Source organism: Acanthochromis polyacanthus, chromosome 2 (genome assembly GCF_021347895.1).
Source record: "Acanthochromis polyacanthus isolate Apoly-LR-REF ecotype Palm Island chromosome 2, KAUST_Apoly_ChrSc, whole genome shotgun sequence".
In the NCBI taxonomy this organism is placed as follows: Eukaryota; Metazoa; Chordata; class Actinopteri; family Pomacentridae; genus Acanthochromis; species Acanthochromis polyacanthus.
In genome coordinates, this window is record NC_067114.1 from 37,773,437 (window position 1) to 37,791,358 (window position 17,922).

Consider the following 17,922-nt stretch of genomic DNA (forward strand, 5'->3'; position numbering starts at 1 on the left):
TCTGCAAAATCGGTCCAGTTACATTATCCATTTGCCTACAGGAGTGTTGTCCCAGTAACCTTCAGCTCGTCTTCTATATATGAGCACTGGCCAGAAGCCATTAATCGTTACAGAAGTCTCTGTCATGATGGCTCACTGCCAAGTAAACACAATGCTCTCTGCTTGCCAACACAAAAACTGTCCATAGCTGCTCCTAACTGTTCAGCTACAGTCATAAAGATAGCAACCAAGCTGTAGTTTGCCATCTCATTAAACAAGTGGTGCAATCAGACGCTACTATTAATCTGCTTTACCAGTTAATATATTTTTGATCAGTTAAACTATTAATAGCAATGCATGAACAATTATCACTAACATTCTGAACAAGGACAAATTTTGATGAGAATTTGAGAAATTTTGATTCACTGTAAAAAGGAAACATTGACAGGAATCATGCTAATGGTTAATAGTGGTGCAGAAACAAAGCTATGTGTAACGAACCATATGGCTGTCAGTTCAGGAGGCCATACTATGAACATTGTTTAAATCTCAAATTGTATTTTAGGGATCTACTAGAATATGTTTTTTGGACTAAATGTTCAGTTAACACATTTTTTCATGTATACTTTTAATATATACTCCTGCAGCACCTTTTCTCACACACCGTCTGAAACACTCGGTTCTGTCTCCTGTCTCTTTGAAAACTCAGTCCACTATGTTTGATCAGCCCAACGAAAGTGAGATAACGTTGTTGGTTACGTATTTAAACCACAGATCTCTCTGAAAACTCCTTTGAGTCCCAGACTAGCTGTTACACAAATGTGTTACATGGTGATATAGATAAGCCACAGAAGAAACTTTAAAAGGACTTTAAATGAGAAATTTTGGGCAGGTAACGAGCAATTTTTCCTGTGGGAGAGAATAATTTCATTTGGTGTGGACTTTGGGATTTATAAGTTTGCAGACCTTAGCATGCATAACAAAGCAGCTCTACAACACACAGAAAGCAGAATATGAGCTCTTAAAAAAAATAATCTAACTGGCCAGCAGTTTACCTCCAAAGATGGGACACCTTTGCTGATTGGCTGGGGATACTCTCGGAGGATGCGCTCTTCATCCAGGAACTTGCCATCCCTCCCGTTGCTGGCTGGCTGGAAGAGCCCGTAGTTGAGGACGTCCTTCAGGCTCTGATTAAGTGTACACAGGATCCGCTGCTTGGCAACCCAGACCGTCGCATCTGGGTTGAACCGCATGCATTTCTGGTTGGGTTTGGGCAGCGGAGGAGAGAGAGGAAATCAGAGAGGAAAGAAAAGAGGAAAAACTGATTAGAAAGGGAAGACTTGAGTGTTGGCAGGCAGTCAAAGCAATCAAAACAAATGAAATGTTCATCTTGGAAATAACAAGAAAGCAAACCAGAGTAATGTTATCAACTTGTGACAGACATCGAGAATTTGAGGTACAACTTTTGACTGACAGATGCAAATAGGTTGGGACATAAGACTGATGAGAGGATTAAAATAGAATCACAGAACAATGGTGCCCAATCAAAATGGTTCAGACACATCCAAATTGGTGCTTTAATAACACAAACCCTGCCCCAGTTACCACAAATAAACTATGGTTCCACATAGCGCTGGCAAGCCTTTTTATTGTTTTATTATTGCACTGCTGCATGCTGAACAGGGCCACTCGCTCAGTGGAGATGTAATTGACACGACCCTTCTGCCCCCTGGTCTTCCCCAGTTTCAGTGGGGGAGAAAAAAACACACAATACGGGATTTCTGAATCAGAGAGGATTACGGGCGCAGTGCCGCGGCATTCAGGAAGAGTCTATGAGCGTTTACAGCTGGATGTGCTGCTCAGTCGGCGATAGCAGCCCTGAGTCTGTGATAAAGGCTGAAGGGATGAGCAGGCTGTGAACTCTGGCTCACTGTAATCCTCCAGGCTGCTGTGGAGTGGGCAGAGGAGAGGTGAGGAGGGAATGGGAAGATGAAGGGTTGAAGGTGTACAGAAACAGATGTCTGGCATCTGGCCGTGGCTGTTTGGGCTGATATGGCCCCTTTTCCTTCAGCTGGTTAATTATGGTGGCAAATTTCCATCGGCTGCCATTTTTGCTGCCTCCTCAGCACTTGACAGAAGCTAAACAATATGTATTAAGTTTCCAGGAAACAGAGAATGCATGTTTTTCCAGTGGTAATGGTGTGTGCTGGTGAGGGTTCGTGGTCATCAGCGCAAAAAGAGTCCTCAGCTCTTCAGTAGTTGAACTGGACGACCCTCCTGGAGTGTTGAGATGTGGAAGCAAGACTCTGACAAGACAACACACAATGACGATCCCTCCTGAAGTGAAGACCCACTGTAAGCCAACAAATTAATCAATATCATCTTCATCATCAGCGTGTGTTGCTGCCAACCCAGTAATACACGTCACACACACGTATCCACAGCAGATGAAACCCTGTTGTGAACATTCACCCTTACATATCTTTTTTTTTTAACCAGCAGCAATGGAAGAAGCATTCAAAACTCCATCACAAGTAAAAGTCTTCAATAAAAATCTTACCTAGGTACATAACAGCAAAATGTAATAAAGTAATGGTTTGTTCTCTCCGACTGATGTCTGACATCATGAGAACAGTCAATCAGTGCGTCAACAGCATGTTACTGCTGGAGCTGCTGCAGGTGGAGCTAGTTTGAAACACTTTATATCCAGTTTATATACAGGGACAGCAGATACATTTGAGGAATTGTCTCATCATTAAAGATACAGAAAAGAAGAAAAACAAAGTTTTGATATACAAATCTGTAACAGTTTTGCCCCAAATTCTTCTATTTTTGCTGAGATCATTTTGTTATTGGTCACCTATTGGATCATTGTCACATTTACTGAAATGAAACCATGTGAGAAGTTTAGAGGAAAAAAACATATTTTAGTGAAGGTGTTGACAACTCATTGTTACGGCCCTGGGACTTTGCACTCCTCTTCAGTTTTCATCTCCATTGTCAGCAGCTGCAAGCCTGTCATCCATCTTCGTCCGCCCCGCCTCTGTGGTTTTGCCCCGCCTGCGGCCAAAGAGCTGAAGACTGATTGGTCCAGGATAGACAACGTCCACCAATCTAGGCGCCAGGGGGACCTCAAAAGGCTCGGGTCCAGATAGGGGTTTAAGGAATGCTGATTGTTGAGCTTTTTGTGCATGTGAGTAGATCTTTGGTATAATAATATACAGTACAGAACTCATTGTTAGATATGAGTGCCACTGCCCTGTATTTTTGGTTTCGTTTCAGCAAGTTAACATCAATTTGTGGGTAAAGTTTGCTTTAGATTATATTTTGTTCTTTTCTTTTCAGTAGCACCTGTCCGCATTTACCTTCCCCATTGTTTTTTTGCATTTCTTTTTTTTGGGAACCTATTTTTACTAAAATAAACTACAGCCGTCCACTCCGTCATTCAGCGTTGGATTTACATTCTTTTATTGCCAGTCGGTTACCCTAGTCACTCAGACATCTGAAATGTGAGCCTGAATACACAATGCTTTCTTTAAGAAGCCAACAAGAACAGGAACTATTGGCTGAATTTTTAACTATGTGCCTTTTTCTTAAAGCTTGTCATAATTGAAGTTCTAATTTTTATCTTAAAAGAAACTGAAGCTGTGACATTTCACTCCACTCCAGTGGTGTGCCGTACAATTTTTGATATTAAAGTACAATATTTCCCTCTGAAATATAGCAGACTGTAGTATAAAGTAGCACAAAAGACTCAAGAAAAGTACGGCTACTTTAAAATTTGACTCAAGCACAGTATTTGGGAAAATGTACTTAGTTACTGGCCACCACTCATTTTTACTCACATTTACATAAAGCTGAAATTGTTCATTCCTCCCACAGTCCAAAAATATGCTGAGGTTAATTGATTATTCTAAACTGTCCGTAGGTGTGAATGCGAGTGTGATTGTTTGTCTGTATATGTAGCCCTGTGACAGATTGGCGACCTGTCCAGGGTGTCCCCTGCCTTCGCTTGAGTCAGCTGAGATAGGCTCCAGCACCCCCCGCAACCCTAGTGAGGATAAAGTGGTGTATAGAGGATGGATGGATGGATGGAATTGTTCAACTCTGACCCCAGTCCTTTTTTTGCATCACTGTTTAGTCTGGCGTTACCTGGAATCACAGAATTACTTGGAAATAACAAGGGACAAATTTTGCCCTGTCTCCATTCATTGCCATTGCTTTTAAGCAGAAGCCCTTTAAATAAAGAGTCTATAAGTCTAAAGTCATTACACAAACCACTTTCCCGTCAATTACAATCCACTGAGACCTTCTTCTGAGACAACCTTCCGGCAAACTAAATTTCTTTGATGGAGATTGTGAAAGCAAAGTTGGCATGACCCATAGTCAGAATGAGAATAAGACCGAAAAAAAAAAAAAAAACACACCAAAATTTCAAGCCTCTAAGGTAATTTCAGACAGTGAGCTGTTGCTGCAGCTACTGTCTCTACATGACGTCAGTCTCGGTTTGACGGTAGTTAGTCAAAGCATATGACCATAGCAGCCAGTGAAACTCTAAGCAGCTTCCCAGCGTTCCCAAACCCTCCATCCTCCACGATCCAAACATTCAAAGCAACAGTCTTGCTTGTCGAAACTCAAATCTGCCACTCTGTCCAATCCTTGAATTATTAGCAGAAATTATCTATGAAAAGATGGCGTCTCCATATGGATGTAAGAACTGTGTACTGGCATGAGATGCAGGGGGAGATAGATGAGATAAAGTGAGAAAAAATGCTTATTTGAGTACAGTGGAAGAAATGGGGAAGAACCAAGGACACAGAAAAGCTGGTGAGGACGAGGAAGCGTTGCCACTCCCTGCTTCTGCCTTTTTCTATCCAAGATGTCTTTGTAGTTTTGGCTTGTGTGAAGCAAAGGACCAGCTGCTTTAGTGGGGAAGTTAATTGATGACATTTTCGGAATGAAATCTCGTCAGAGATAAGGAGCTCGGTGTTTGGGGACAACACGTATTTGCTTACTTGCCAAGAGTCAAATGAGAAGATCAAGATTATTGTCATGTGAATAAATGTGCAGGTGAAGGCAGGAGGTGACAGCTTAGCATAAAAACGAGAAGCTGAAGGAAAACATAAGTTCCATATACCTTGTTGCAGCTATTTTGCACTTGTGGAAAATAACTACAGTAAGTTCATTTATTTAAGTACAGTTTAGAGACACTTGTACTTCATTTGAATAATTCTATTTCATGCTACCTTGGCCTTCCACTCCACTACATTTCAGTTGGAAATATTACTCTGAACTTGAATACACTTACCTGTTAGCTTTTTTCCAAGGATGAGATTTGACACAATGCATAATATTACAAGTTTTTCCAATACAGTCACAGGTTTTGACAGACAACTTTGTGGATTCTTATCCAAAGCAGTGTGTAGTTGTGCTCACATTTTAGATATCTATCACCTGTTATAAGCTCCCCCAAATAGTGACTTTTCCCTTGAAATTATTCACCTGGTTTAATTTCACTAAATGTGCTATATAATGTAAATATCTCATAAGAAAAAAAAAACTGAAACAGATTTGTGTAGCAGAGCTTCGTTTTGTCTCCTTTATCTCCCATTAATCATGTTTTAAGCCCTCCGATTTATCTGCTGTTCCTGTAGATAAAACTAGACATAAAACAGTAGAAACCAACTCTACCTGCAGCAGCTCCACCAGTAACATGCTGCTGATACACTGATGCTTCACTGTCAGTCTAATGAATGATATTACGTCAGTAAGGGACCTAAAAGGAGACACTAAAGACAGGCAGCAGAAAGTACCAAAGAAACCTTCATGAAATGTCACTTAACAGGGTTAACAAAGGCAAAGGAAAAACCAAAAGCCGATGAACAGAAAGAACACAAGAAGTCAGACTGGAACAGAGAAGATAAGCAAAAAGGAAGGTAACAAACAGGTACGTGATTAGGGAAAGACAAAACTATTTACACAATAAGAACTATACGGGCAGACAAGACACAGATGACTTATGAGACACAGATGAAAGAAATGAGGACAATCAAAAAGCAAAGAAAACAAAGACAAAAGGAGACAATATAAAACACAAGCAACACACAAAGGGATCTGGGACTGTTCTGTTTGTATATTGTACAATGAGACGAAGATTTTATTTTATTTTTTGGATGGATTGAGGTGAACTATTTCCCCTGCTTCCCGTCTTCCTTCTACACTATGCTAATCTGCTTAGGACTCCAGGTTTGTGCTATGATAAATTTTTTATCAAACTTTCTGCAAAAAAAAAGAACAAAACAGCCAAAATTAATCTATTAAACATACACAGAATTTACAAGCACTGATAGCAAATCATATTCGAAAAATGCATACAAAATGACCAGGGAAGTGTCCTGACTGCAGAAGCTAACTTTTGCACCACAAAGCATCCGAGCCGAGCATCAGAGCTGGAGTATGTGCACGTCTGTGTGTACTTCAATTATTCAACTGCATGAGTTTGATTTCCAAGTGGCCTGTGTGACTCAATCATGTGATCAAGTGGCACCGCTGAGTGCTCAGTGATGAATGTGAAATCAGAGGCATTAGTGCATACATGTGAGAGGGCTTAGTGCACATGTGAACACACACGCACACATACAACCACACAGCTAATTACATCAAAGGGTCATGAGTTCATTTCTGGGTCAACGCTGTACCGTCCAGCTTCACTAGATTATACACACATGCACGCATTCACACACTACTCCTTTATTCTGCTAAGATTTGCTCTTCAGTAAGTTACAGTGCTTTTACAAAGTGCTCTGAAGCAGCTGCTAAGGGAGGTAAAGCACACAACAAAGCTGCTCTCTTGGACTCAAGTGAGGCAACATACTTGTCCAGGTCACAGTTTTTACTTTTTCCTGCTTTGGAAACTCCTGTGTGCTTGTGGCAGTGTGCTTTGGATCACTATCATGCAGAAATACACTTGTGTCAGTCAGTATTTTGATGCCCTCAAATACATTCATGGTGCCACTTATAAATGTCATCTCCCCCAGACCTTTTGTTTTCATGCAGCTCCATATCATCACACTCCCACCTCCGTGCTTCACTGTCGGGTCCATGCATTCGTTGTGATGGTCCTAGTCAGGTTAAAAGCAAACATGCTGAACCCCATTTGAGCCAAAAAAAAAAAAAAATCACCTCACCTAAGAATCTGCTACCACTATACATCAGGTTTATTTTTCATGTTCTTTATCAATGTTTCATATTGAAGTTTTGTACCAAAGAGTAGGGTTTTAATTATTCTGATCTCGTCCATAAAGGTTGATATTCTGCAATGCCTTTCACACTGCCTGAGCTGTCACGGTAGCTCTGACCTTCACTGATTACCCCTGTGCTCAGTCTGAAACACTTTCCTGTGGACTGTAAAACTAGCACTCTGACTGTGGTGTCATTTTAGAAGAAGGACCCCTGCAGCTCTGATCAGTGGTAGGATAGCCAGTTCTGTACCTCCAGATTACTGTGAAAACACTAAAGTTCCTGTATGTTTTTTTCCCTTTGTGAAGTGCTGCAACACTATTTTTTTTAGTTTCTCTTGAATTTGTTTTTCATGTGGAGCCATGATGCACACATGTCGATAGACACAGCCCATAGGTTCACAAGTGATTTTAGAACTATGCTCATGCTGTTCTGCTGATTGGAAATCAGAGGTGTGCTAAATTTAGCTACAGAGACCACAGGTGTATTTACTTTGATGTCTCGTATTTACACACAGACGCCTTTTCAATATAGTCGTCCTGAAGAATTTGTTTTTGATTTTTAAAACTGCACTGTTCAGTTATTGCAAATACTGACAGGAGATGAACTTTGGAATCTTCTGATACTGAAATGATGTTTTGTTGTAAGCCATATGCTAGTTTCCTTGTGCTACCATCAGTGGGAAGCAATTCAACAACATGGCCAAAAAGATGTGCGGGGTAAAAAACAAAACAAGAATCAAGGAGTTAAACTGTAGATAAACTGTAGATGGTTGAAAGCAGAGCCCTGGCCAGCTGCTGCCATGCTGGCTTTGCTCCCTTTCTTCTTTTTCAGGACTTCTGCTTTGTTCTGCCTGCACATGATGAGGAAACGCTCGCTGTACTGTCATGGAAATCCAGCGTACAGCTCTCAGTCCCCCAGGACCTACACACATCAAACAAACAACTACAGTACAAAGCTGCATTAGACCCTGATGAAACTACTGTACTGGACCTCCAGCTGCTCATCCACAGGGAGTTACACTTAGGCAATGCAGGTCTTTATGATAAACCTTTGCATCCAAACCTTCTCTCCAACTGACAGCGAAGCAATATCCATTGACTATTGTTATATGACCTGTGGTATATACAGTAGCAGCATGGTACACATGCTGCTACTGTATATAGGGCCCACATGGGCTTTAGAGAAATGAGGCACCACATTGTCTTCCCATACACCTGAGGAATGAAGCCCACCTGGGGCTTCATTAAAAGCAACAGTGTGCAGCTAATGAAAGCATGGTGCCGCTCTGTAAATGAAACTTTCACAATTCCCACCGTTCAAATGAATAAAATGCAAAAATCACTCACGGATTCCATTGTTAAAGCTGCGTCAGTAATCACAAGTGAATTTCAAGCTCGACATGGAAGCTTTCGGTGGTTAAGGGAGTGATGTTTTTGTTTTAGGTCCTTGTTATTCCAGTGAGGCTGAGCTGAGACTAGTGCAAATTTTTGAAACCAGTGTAGAATAATAACATGCAAATACAAAATGTATGTATCCATAATATACAGCTGGTCTCATTTGGAAAATTGATCTCAGTCTCAGCAAGAGTACCTGATAATGTAACATTTTTATATTATGATTAGCTGATTAAACCAGGCAACAGTTTCAGATTGAACAACTGAAAGGAAAATAGAACAAAGCATTACTATTTCACAACAGAAATCAGCGCCTACAATAAGTAAAACAAATGACAAGCAGATGCTTCAAAACGACTAACTTTATTACCACACAGTCCGGGGTGGATGAGCTGATACTTGTGTTCAAGCAGACTGCCTCAAATACACTCATCTTTTGATAAAGGAAGCAGACAGTCACAGCCACTTTATTAGTGGCACCAGAGAGATGTAATCAAATCCAACAGCTCTGTCAACAATTCAATGTTTTCATAGCTTCTACATTTTAAGCCATATATATATACCGGGCTTTGCAAAAGTTCTGTTACACTCAGTTTCATGATCTTTAGAGACGTTTACATGTCGGAGTGAAAAATTCCATTAAATAAACTGAAAGTTCTACCTTATAGGCAGGTGTCCTTAATACAAATTTTTTTCTCCGGTGAAGTTGTATCAAGATGGAAGTCAAAAGAGTTGAGATATCGGCTCTCCTTTGTGCTGAACATCGGCCGGATGACCGTCCACAGAGTTGCGGAGAGGCTAAAGAATGGTGAAGATCTTTCAGGTCTTCACCATTCTTGAAAGATCATCTGAAAGATCTTCACCATTCTTCAGCCTCTCCGCGACTCTGTGGACGGTCATCCGGCTGATGTTCAGCTGCTTGGCTCTGTCAGACTTGTTGTGGCCAGCATGAAGGAGAGCAGATATCTCAACTCTTTTGACTTCCATCTTGATACAACTTCACCGGAGAAAAAAATTGTATTAATGACACCTGCCTATAAGGTAGAACTTTCAGTTTATTTGATGGAATTTTTCACTCCGACATGTAAACGTCTCTAAAGATCATGAAACCGTGTAACAGAACTTTTGCAAAGCCCGGTATATATTAAAACACAAACGATTTATCCAAGTTTGAAACTGTAAGGACTGAAATAATCATTGGATTTTCGACTTTCTGTGGAACGCTAAGCTGACTCATCTGTTAACTCGTGCTGTTTTGCTGTTTCACAAATGAAGTCTTAAAAATTGTGATATTTCATCAAAACCCCTTTATTCTAATCCTTAGCTGTGAAGCCATGATTCACCAGTAATCAACAAGCATGTGACATAAAAGGAAACAAATTAAAATTGCAATTTAAAAAAAAAGTAGTAAAATATCTTTATTATGTAGAGCCATCGTGTTTGCCAGTACTGGTAACAGTGGTGAATATTTAGAAAAAGAATAGAATGACTTTATTCATCCCCGAAGGGAAATTCATCTGAATTTTAAAAGTTGAACATCTCCCAATTTTTGTAAAATGAAATGGTAAAATTAGTCCTCAGTGAATATAAATGTGACAGAGCAAATTAACTATTAACTACGGCCATTTAAGCTTCTGGTCATCTTTGGACAGAGGAAGGCTAATCGTCTTTGAAAGTTTCCTGTCTTTGTGCTGAGCTGACACACAGATTTAGGAGTATTTAAATGTTTAACTTGTCACAAGACAGAGAAAGATTTTTTTTCAGAATGCCAACTTTTGCTCTAAATGGAGCAAAACCAAAGATATTCATATTCACATGACATATTTGGAAAAATTAAACTCAACACCTGGCGATGGCATGGTTAGCTCAGGCACACATTTTGTATGGGTGAAATAAGTGTCATTATACATTGTTTATTATTATCTACCTGTCATTCATTTACTGGGAAACAAGAAAATAGCTGCATCATGTTAATTTATTTTCTTGTCCTCTGGGCTTCCACATGTTTATATGTGTTAGAAGTCACTTTACAATATTACACTAAGGCGTTATTATTCCAAGAACAAAGCTGATTATAATAGATTCTATTGATCAATCATGTGTTCTTCATCTTCTGTTCAATATTGAACGATGTTGCATCTACATGTGTCACTTCCTTCATTCACTGCAAGATTTACAAAAAACAGTGTCCAACCCACAATTATTCACACATACACCCTCAGGTTTATGAAGGTCTATATTTCCACCCCCTACATGCCGCCTACTCAGCTTTCACACATTGCTGCATGTTGCTGGGGAAAGGATGCCATGTGAATCCTGCTGGGAAGATCTCATTTAGGTCAGTGGCTTTACATCAAAACGGTCCGCGAATGACCACTGCGGCACCCCTATCAACGTATCCCGAGCAGTTTCTTGAAGTTTTATTGGATCTTGTCACATTTTTACCCACTGTTGGTTCATTTTTTATTGCAATATAAAGTCCTGCATCTCTGTCTAAGCAGCACAACAATGGCTAGGGTCAGGCAGAACAAAAAGTCCTTTGTGCAGTTATAATGCCATGAATCTTAAAACAAAAGAAAAACAATAGTTGATTTTTATTATTAGTTAGACAAAAATAATTTAAAATGGAATCCATAGGTACAGCATTTTCCCAAGTGCCTACAGGTGTTACCAATACTGGAAATAATGGAGTCTTGCCATTAAATATAGGCTGTTGGATGAGTCCTCATTGTTACAATCTATAAAAAAAAAAGCATTTTCCATTCTACACATAATCTCTAGAAATCCAACATGCTGATAGCATCTTTCAACAAGTCACTGACAATTTGTTCCTTGTATGCTAGTCATGCTGCGTTTATTTTATTGATCCAGTATGTTTTGTTTTCCTCTTGTCATCTGCTTTCTGCTCCGAGCAAACACAGCCTGCAGTTCATTAGAAAAGTGTCTGAAGGTTTGTCATGTGACTGTGACCACAACTGAGTCAGTATACCTTCTCAGATGGTCAATTGTTGGAAATTTTTTGTGATTTTGATAAAATATCACAATTTTAAGTACACATTTATGTTCAAGGCCTGTCACAAACTCTGCCAATTCTTTATTTATATAGTTTCTGGCTGAAAAATAGCATAAATTTAGCTTTTTTATTTCTTTTTTTTTAAAAACATGACTTTCAAACCTGCCTGTGGATTTTGGGGTTCAAAGGGATAAACGACAGGCTGCTTCTAACAGGTTTTAGAGGGATATGATCGATATACTGGCTTCCTCTGAAAGCTTTCATTCACTTAAAAGTTAAATCTCTTATGAATGGAAGAGATAAGAATGTTTTACAACGTACAAGAGAGGTTATCATAATACAACAAAGAAACTCTGGGTCTACTAATGAGCATAAACTGAAAAAAAATTAAACCGATGGTTGTGTGTTAAGGGTTTTTCATCTTATGGCAAAGCTCTTTGCATCTTTAATGCAAATGTGTTTTATCTCTTGAGAAGGCCTCCATGCTGTATGTCTCTGAGTTTTTCTAATTAAATTGAAAAAGCTGAGTCTGGTGATCTAAAAAGGAAATACTATGAGTAGTAGAGAGTGCAGCGGACCGAATGTGGGGCTTTGCAAAAGATGTGGAAGTGATGTTTCCACTCACATTCCAATTCATGTATGTTTTTTTTAAGAAACCCGTTTCCTGAATGCGTGCTGACATTGATTATAACCCTCCACAGAGGAGTCTGCAGTATGAGTGCCTTTCCAGTAGCTCTAAAACATTAACAGCAGTGTATTGTGTTTGAGGTCACTGAGGATCAGCTCCCAATAAAAGCTTTTAGGCCATAAATGCGGCTGTAAGGTGTCAAAATACACATAATTACCTCTCCAGTGGGTCTCACCAAGAAGGTTGGATAATCAATACAACAATATTTATAGCAAATCTAGTTCATGTTTCATATCGACTCCAACACATTCACCCTCCATCCTCCACAGATACTCACCGTCTGCTGCAGGTCGGGGATGAGGACACGGACGACCAGCGAGTTTATGTGAATGTCGTCCATGCGGCTCTGCGATGGCTCGGCCGTGGCCCTTATGGTCTCGTAGATGGTTTCTTCGCGGGAGCTGTCTGAGGCACAGTCGTCGGAGTAGTCGGAAAAGCTCTGAGCCATCTCATCCTCACTGGAGGTGGGGCTCCGGGGCATAGTCAGCAGGCCCGGCGGATTCAGCTGAAGCAGACGAGGGGGAAAAGGTCAGACACTCAAAACTGGTTCATTAAAGAGACGAGACATTAAAATTTAAGAATTCCCCCTGCTCCTATTAGACACCTTCTGTCGCTTCAGAGAGTCCTCAAACATGGTGCTTGTTAGTTTATCCTCGTGCGGTGGCAGCTCACACAGTCTGCTCAGGAAACTCCCAGAGGAGTTACTGTAACTGAGCGAAAAGGTTTGTTTCATTAAGATTTACTGTATAGAAGTAAAAGAACTTCAGGAGAGTGAAAACATATCATGGCCCAACTCCTGAAAACGTAGCAGGTCAACCGACAGTACTCCATTAAACTGAGGCGTCAGCATGATTTATGGATCGTCAGATGAACCACGTAACATCTCATCAGTCACTGTTTCTAACCACGCTCTCCTGAGAGACCTGGGCAGAATTAAGACATTTAAAATAACCTGATACCTCATCAAATCAGAGAGAGATGAGAACTACAACCCCCAAGAAACACCTCACCACGGCTTAAAACTCTACTGTGCACGCTGCTAAAGAGGAGCTAAAGCTAACAGATACATGTGGTAGAGACAAAGCACTAAGCATTTCATTCTAAGTTGGGTTGACTTCAGCAGCCACATTGCAACCTTTTGTTCACAGAAACTGAAAACGTTGAGAATCTGCAACAACACACATCACCGTACTTTCTCACAGTATCTCAGAAAAATCTCGGAAACACAGAAATTAAATGACTGAAATGGAAGATCACAACCTAATTCATCATTACTGCATGTTTAAACAGGATACTCTTGGTTTCTTCAAGACAGAAGAAAAAAATATTTCTTTACAAGAAGCACCTTCCACTCCCAACTCGACACAGTATGTTATTATGGCATTATTGTGCACCTAAAACGTATTTGCACCACTTCCAACATACTTAACACTAAAACAAGTTAAATTTTTCCATTTTTACACTTGAAAAACGTGTACATAACACTTTCAAATAACATGGAAATGTGACTTGGAACAACTAAATTTACAAACGTGGTCACAATTGCTACTAGTCATTAATGATGATGACAAAAAATTGCACATGAAACTGAAACATTGCACCTGAAAAACTGAATATTGCACAAATCCTATTGCATCAAGTGTTTTTAATGAAGGCTGAGCTTGTGGCAACTCAGAGCCCCTTGATGTTTCTCTTGTTTAAACTCTGATTAACATTATCCAGCCTGAACACATCAACATATAATAAGTCATTCCACCACCAACTGGATGTCAACATTATGTGACAAATGCCACCAGGTTTACATGAAATTCAAAGGCTGTGATCTTCACAGTATACAGCAACATGACATACAGTTAGTGTGTAATGATATGCAATTCTTATGTGGATAAGAGTTCAGGCCTGAAGAGGTCTACATACCTGCAAAAAAAAAAAAAAAAAAAAAAAAATCATTGCCTGGAACTTAAAAAAAAAAGCTTTAAAATTAAAATCTACAAAGAAAATCATGTCTTTCTCATCTATTTGTCCGCATATTAGAAGTTAAATGATTGAATAAAGTCTGAATAAATCGACTAAATTCTTTCTTGATGACTTCTCCTTAAAACAGAAGCTCCATGTGATCATTTCTTTTCATTAACACAGCGCTAAGAGATGCATTCCATTCTTCACTTTGCAGCCAGAAAGTACTGAAGTATTTAGTTTGATAAAAAGAGGGGACCTTCACTCTGAGAACCGAGCGGATACCAGATGACACATTTTAGCGCCGAGGCCATCTGAAATGGTCCACACAGAGTGCTGTGTGCCACCCTGCAGCATCATCCCGGTATATATGTGTCCATTAGCTGGGATGTTTGCCATTGTGCCGTGCTATTGTCCCAGACTGCTGATGAAAATGTTCTGTGATAACAGCAGATAAAGGTCACCATTCCTATCAGCTTTCAGTGACACGTGTGATGGAGAGGTCTTCCCTGTACAGATTACTTTCAGTTCTCCGGATGTACTATGCTGTTGTTCTTTCTTTGACAATAAAAAGCAATTTCACTGTGCTTCCTTTGACTATCACAAATGTATATATATATATATTAAAAAAACAACAACATAAAAATAAGTGATGGAAAGGCTACAATATATGTTGCTAAAATAAGGTGCTCAGGAAATAGCAAAATTTTGACATCAATTTGAACAACGGTTTCTGGTTTATTGGAGCATTTTGCACATTTTCATTTCGCCTGCTGGGAAATTCATATTGCGATACCGTATAATTTTCTTTCAAGCTTTTCCAATCAGAATGTGGCCAATTATACACGCACTCGAAGCGACTGTCATGTGGACTGTGTGCGTGTGAAAACGCGTTTCTAGTTGAATGTGGGTCATACATGTACTTAGTGTGCTGTATAGATACATTATAGTACTGAAATAAAGTATGCACAAGACAACAGATTTTTACATATGCTCATATAAAATTAAATCACTTACATATGAAAAAGCTGTGTGTCTATAGCATCCAATAGCTGCTGCACTTGTTGGTGATGTGCAAACAATGGTGTAATTCCCACTTGGGATGGTGAAGACGTGTTTGCTTCACTTTGAGCGTAAAGAGAAGAAGCATCCCCTTGTTTGGCAGACTGGATGAAAAACAGTCGACCATGTGTCAGTGTAATAATACAGGAAACGGGCTCAGCTGTATTTTCTGTTGTCCTTTCTACAGGGAACCTTGAAACACTTTGTTTAGTTACATAAAAACAGAGGCATTAAAGATGAATGGTTCACACAGATATACAGTACATGAGCCAGTTATTTTTCTTTTCTTCTTCTTCTGTTTTAGTGTGCAACTTATTAGCATGAAATTTGCCCTGAAGCAGAATTGTTGTTTTTTGTTTTTCAAATTTTTTATTAGAGCACACAAAACATTTCTGACGAGAATTCATTTTTAAAAGGCTTTCACGTCAAAGCGAAAATAATCAGTTGCCTAAGTATTCACCCTCTTCGAGTCAGCATTTACTAGTTGCATCTCCAATCCAAATTATACCACTGAAGCCAGGTGGATAGATTTCAACATGAAAATTGCACTTTTATTCCATTCCTCTTTTTAAAATTTCTCAATCTCTGTTAGGTTGCATATGAACCATGACTGAGCAGCTCCTTTAAAGTCCAGCCACAAATTCTCAATTGGATTGAGGTCTGGGCTCTGACTCAGCCACTCCAGAACATTCTCCTAGTTGTCCTGTTGGTTGTATGTTTTGGGTCACTGTTCAATAGCAGACTATAGCTTTCGTTCATTTCACCCGCTACCTTTACAAACTTTCCAGGGTCTGCTGGCAAGAAGCAGACACTCATGATAATGCGACCATCGTGCTTCAAAATGGGGATGATGATGATGATGATGTGCAGCGTTTGGTGTGTACCAAATGTAGAACGTAGTCTGATGGACAAAAAGCTCAATTCTGGTCTCTTTAGACTAACGAACCTTCTTCCAGTTAACTTCAGAGTCTCCCAAATACCTTCTAGCAAACGGTAGTTAAGACATACTATGAACCTCCTTCCAATTCTTAATGATCGATTTAGCTGTACTGCAAGGGATATTCAGTGGTTTGAAAATTTTCCTCCATCCGTCCTCTGACTTGTTATGCTTTTCAATAGCTTTTTCCCTGAGTTGCTTGAAGTGTTCTTTTGTCTAAATGATGTAGTTACAGTCAGGAGTACTGATTCACCAGTGACAGGACCTTCAGGTACAGGTGTCTTACACTATAATCACTTGAGACACATTCACTGCACTCAGATGATCCCCGTTTTACTAATTGTGTGACTTATTACACCAAGTGGCTGCAGCTGTGTTGAATTAGGTGAGTCACTTTGAGGAGTGAGTACTTATGCAATCACTTATTTAACAATTTTATTTTACATTTTTGATAGTTTCTAGAAAACCCTTTTCACTTTAAAATGAAATTCTTCTTTTGTGAAGTCATGTTTTAAAAACATTAACCGATGATTCAATGTTAAAAAGCGCAATATGGGAAAACAAGGACAGTAAATAAGTGCTGCAGGAACTGTAGTTGTGTTTTCAGAAATCCTATGAATATGAACAGATGCAAATGCTGCACTCCAGTTCTGTTTTTATCATTTCAGTCTAAAATAATCAGCTTGTAATGATTTAATATGCGGCAAATACGAGCTGTAATGCAGATTTTGGATTCATTTAAGCTTGTTAGATGCAGATTTCGCCCCAAGCCCAATTGTTTGGTTTAAGAGTAGCCATGATTATCACAACCTTCCTAGTTACCCCCATTTTTGAAACCAAAATGACAGTTCTATACAAGTTCCCATGTATGTGAACAACATAGTCATTACACGGCACCAACATAAACACACACAGCCACTCTGATTTCTAAGCCATGATTATCAAGCTCTGCAGTGTGACTGTCAGAGGAAATACATTAATGAGGCACAATCCTCCCAGTAGCTCACAGGGTTTAACTTCCACTGCCCGATCTCCTCCATGAATCCTAATGCTTTGTTTCACCTGCGGCAAATAAAAAAGCCAATCAAGGACACAAATAAATTCTTCTCGTCACACAAAGCGATAATTATCAACTGATTACCATGCTAATTCATTCATAGCCAAATCATTACCAATGACAACACTCAGTAGACATGCCTGAAGACATTTGGTTGCATGAAAAACTTTAAATGGTCAAAGCCTAACTGCCTTTCAGTTACATTTCTTTTAGAAAATTAAGTCAAGCTAATTAGGACTATTGAATCTGAAAACCGGTACATCTGGTTATGTTTACAATGTGAGATGTAAATTACTTTTCTGTCAGGCTGAGGTCTTTTTAATTGTGAGAAAACGAAACAAACATCAAAACAAAACTGAAGTAAAAAGAAATGATTTCAGAGCAACTTTTTAGCCTCATTAACAGATTTCAGGGAAAAGCTGTCCAAAGCTCTGACGCAATCACACAGCGCGGACTGATTTTGGGTCTGATGACATTCAGACTGCTGAGTGACTGACAGTTTTCAGGAGATTGCACCAGCTCCGGCAACTTTCACAGATCAGCCTCATTAACCTGATTCGGCAGCGTGCATTCTGTGACATCTATCAGGTTTCT

General features: G+C 39.6%; 1 protein-coding gene across 1 annotated transcript in view; it reads right to left on the minus strand.

The window, feature by feature from the left end:
- The window catches only part of LOC110958200 (SH3 and multiple ankyrin repeat domains protein 2), a 329,760-nt gene that overhangs the window by 215,636 nt on the left and 96,202 nt on the right, over positions 1-17,922 (minus strand). Inside the window, 2 exon segments of the mRNA XM_051937780.1 lie at positions 1,035-1,238; positions 12,594-12,821. Of these exon segments, the coding sequence (XP_051793740.1) occupies positions 1,035-1,238; positions 12,594-12,821 (432 nt within the window).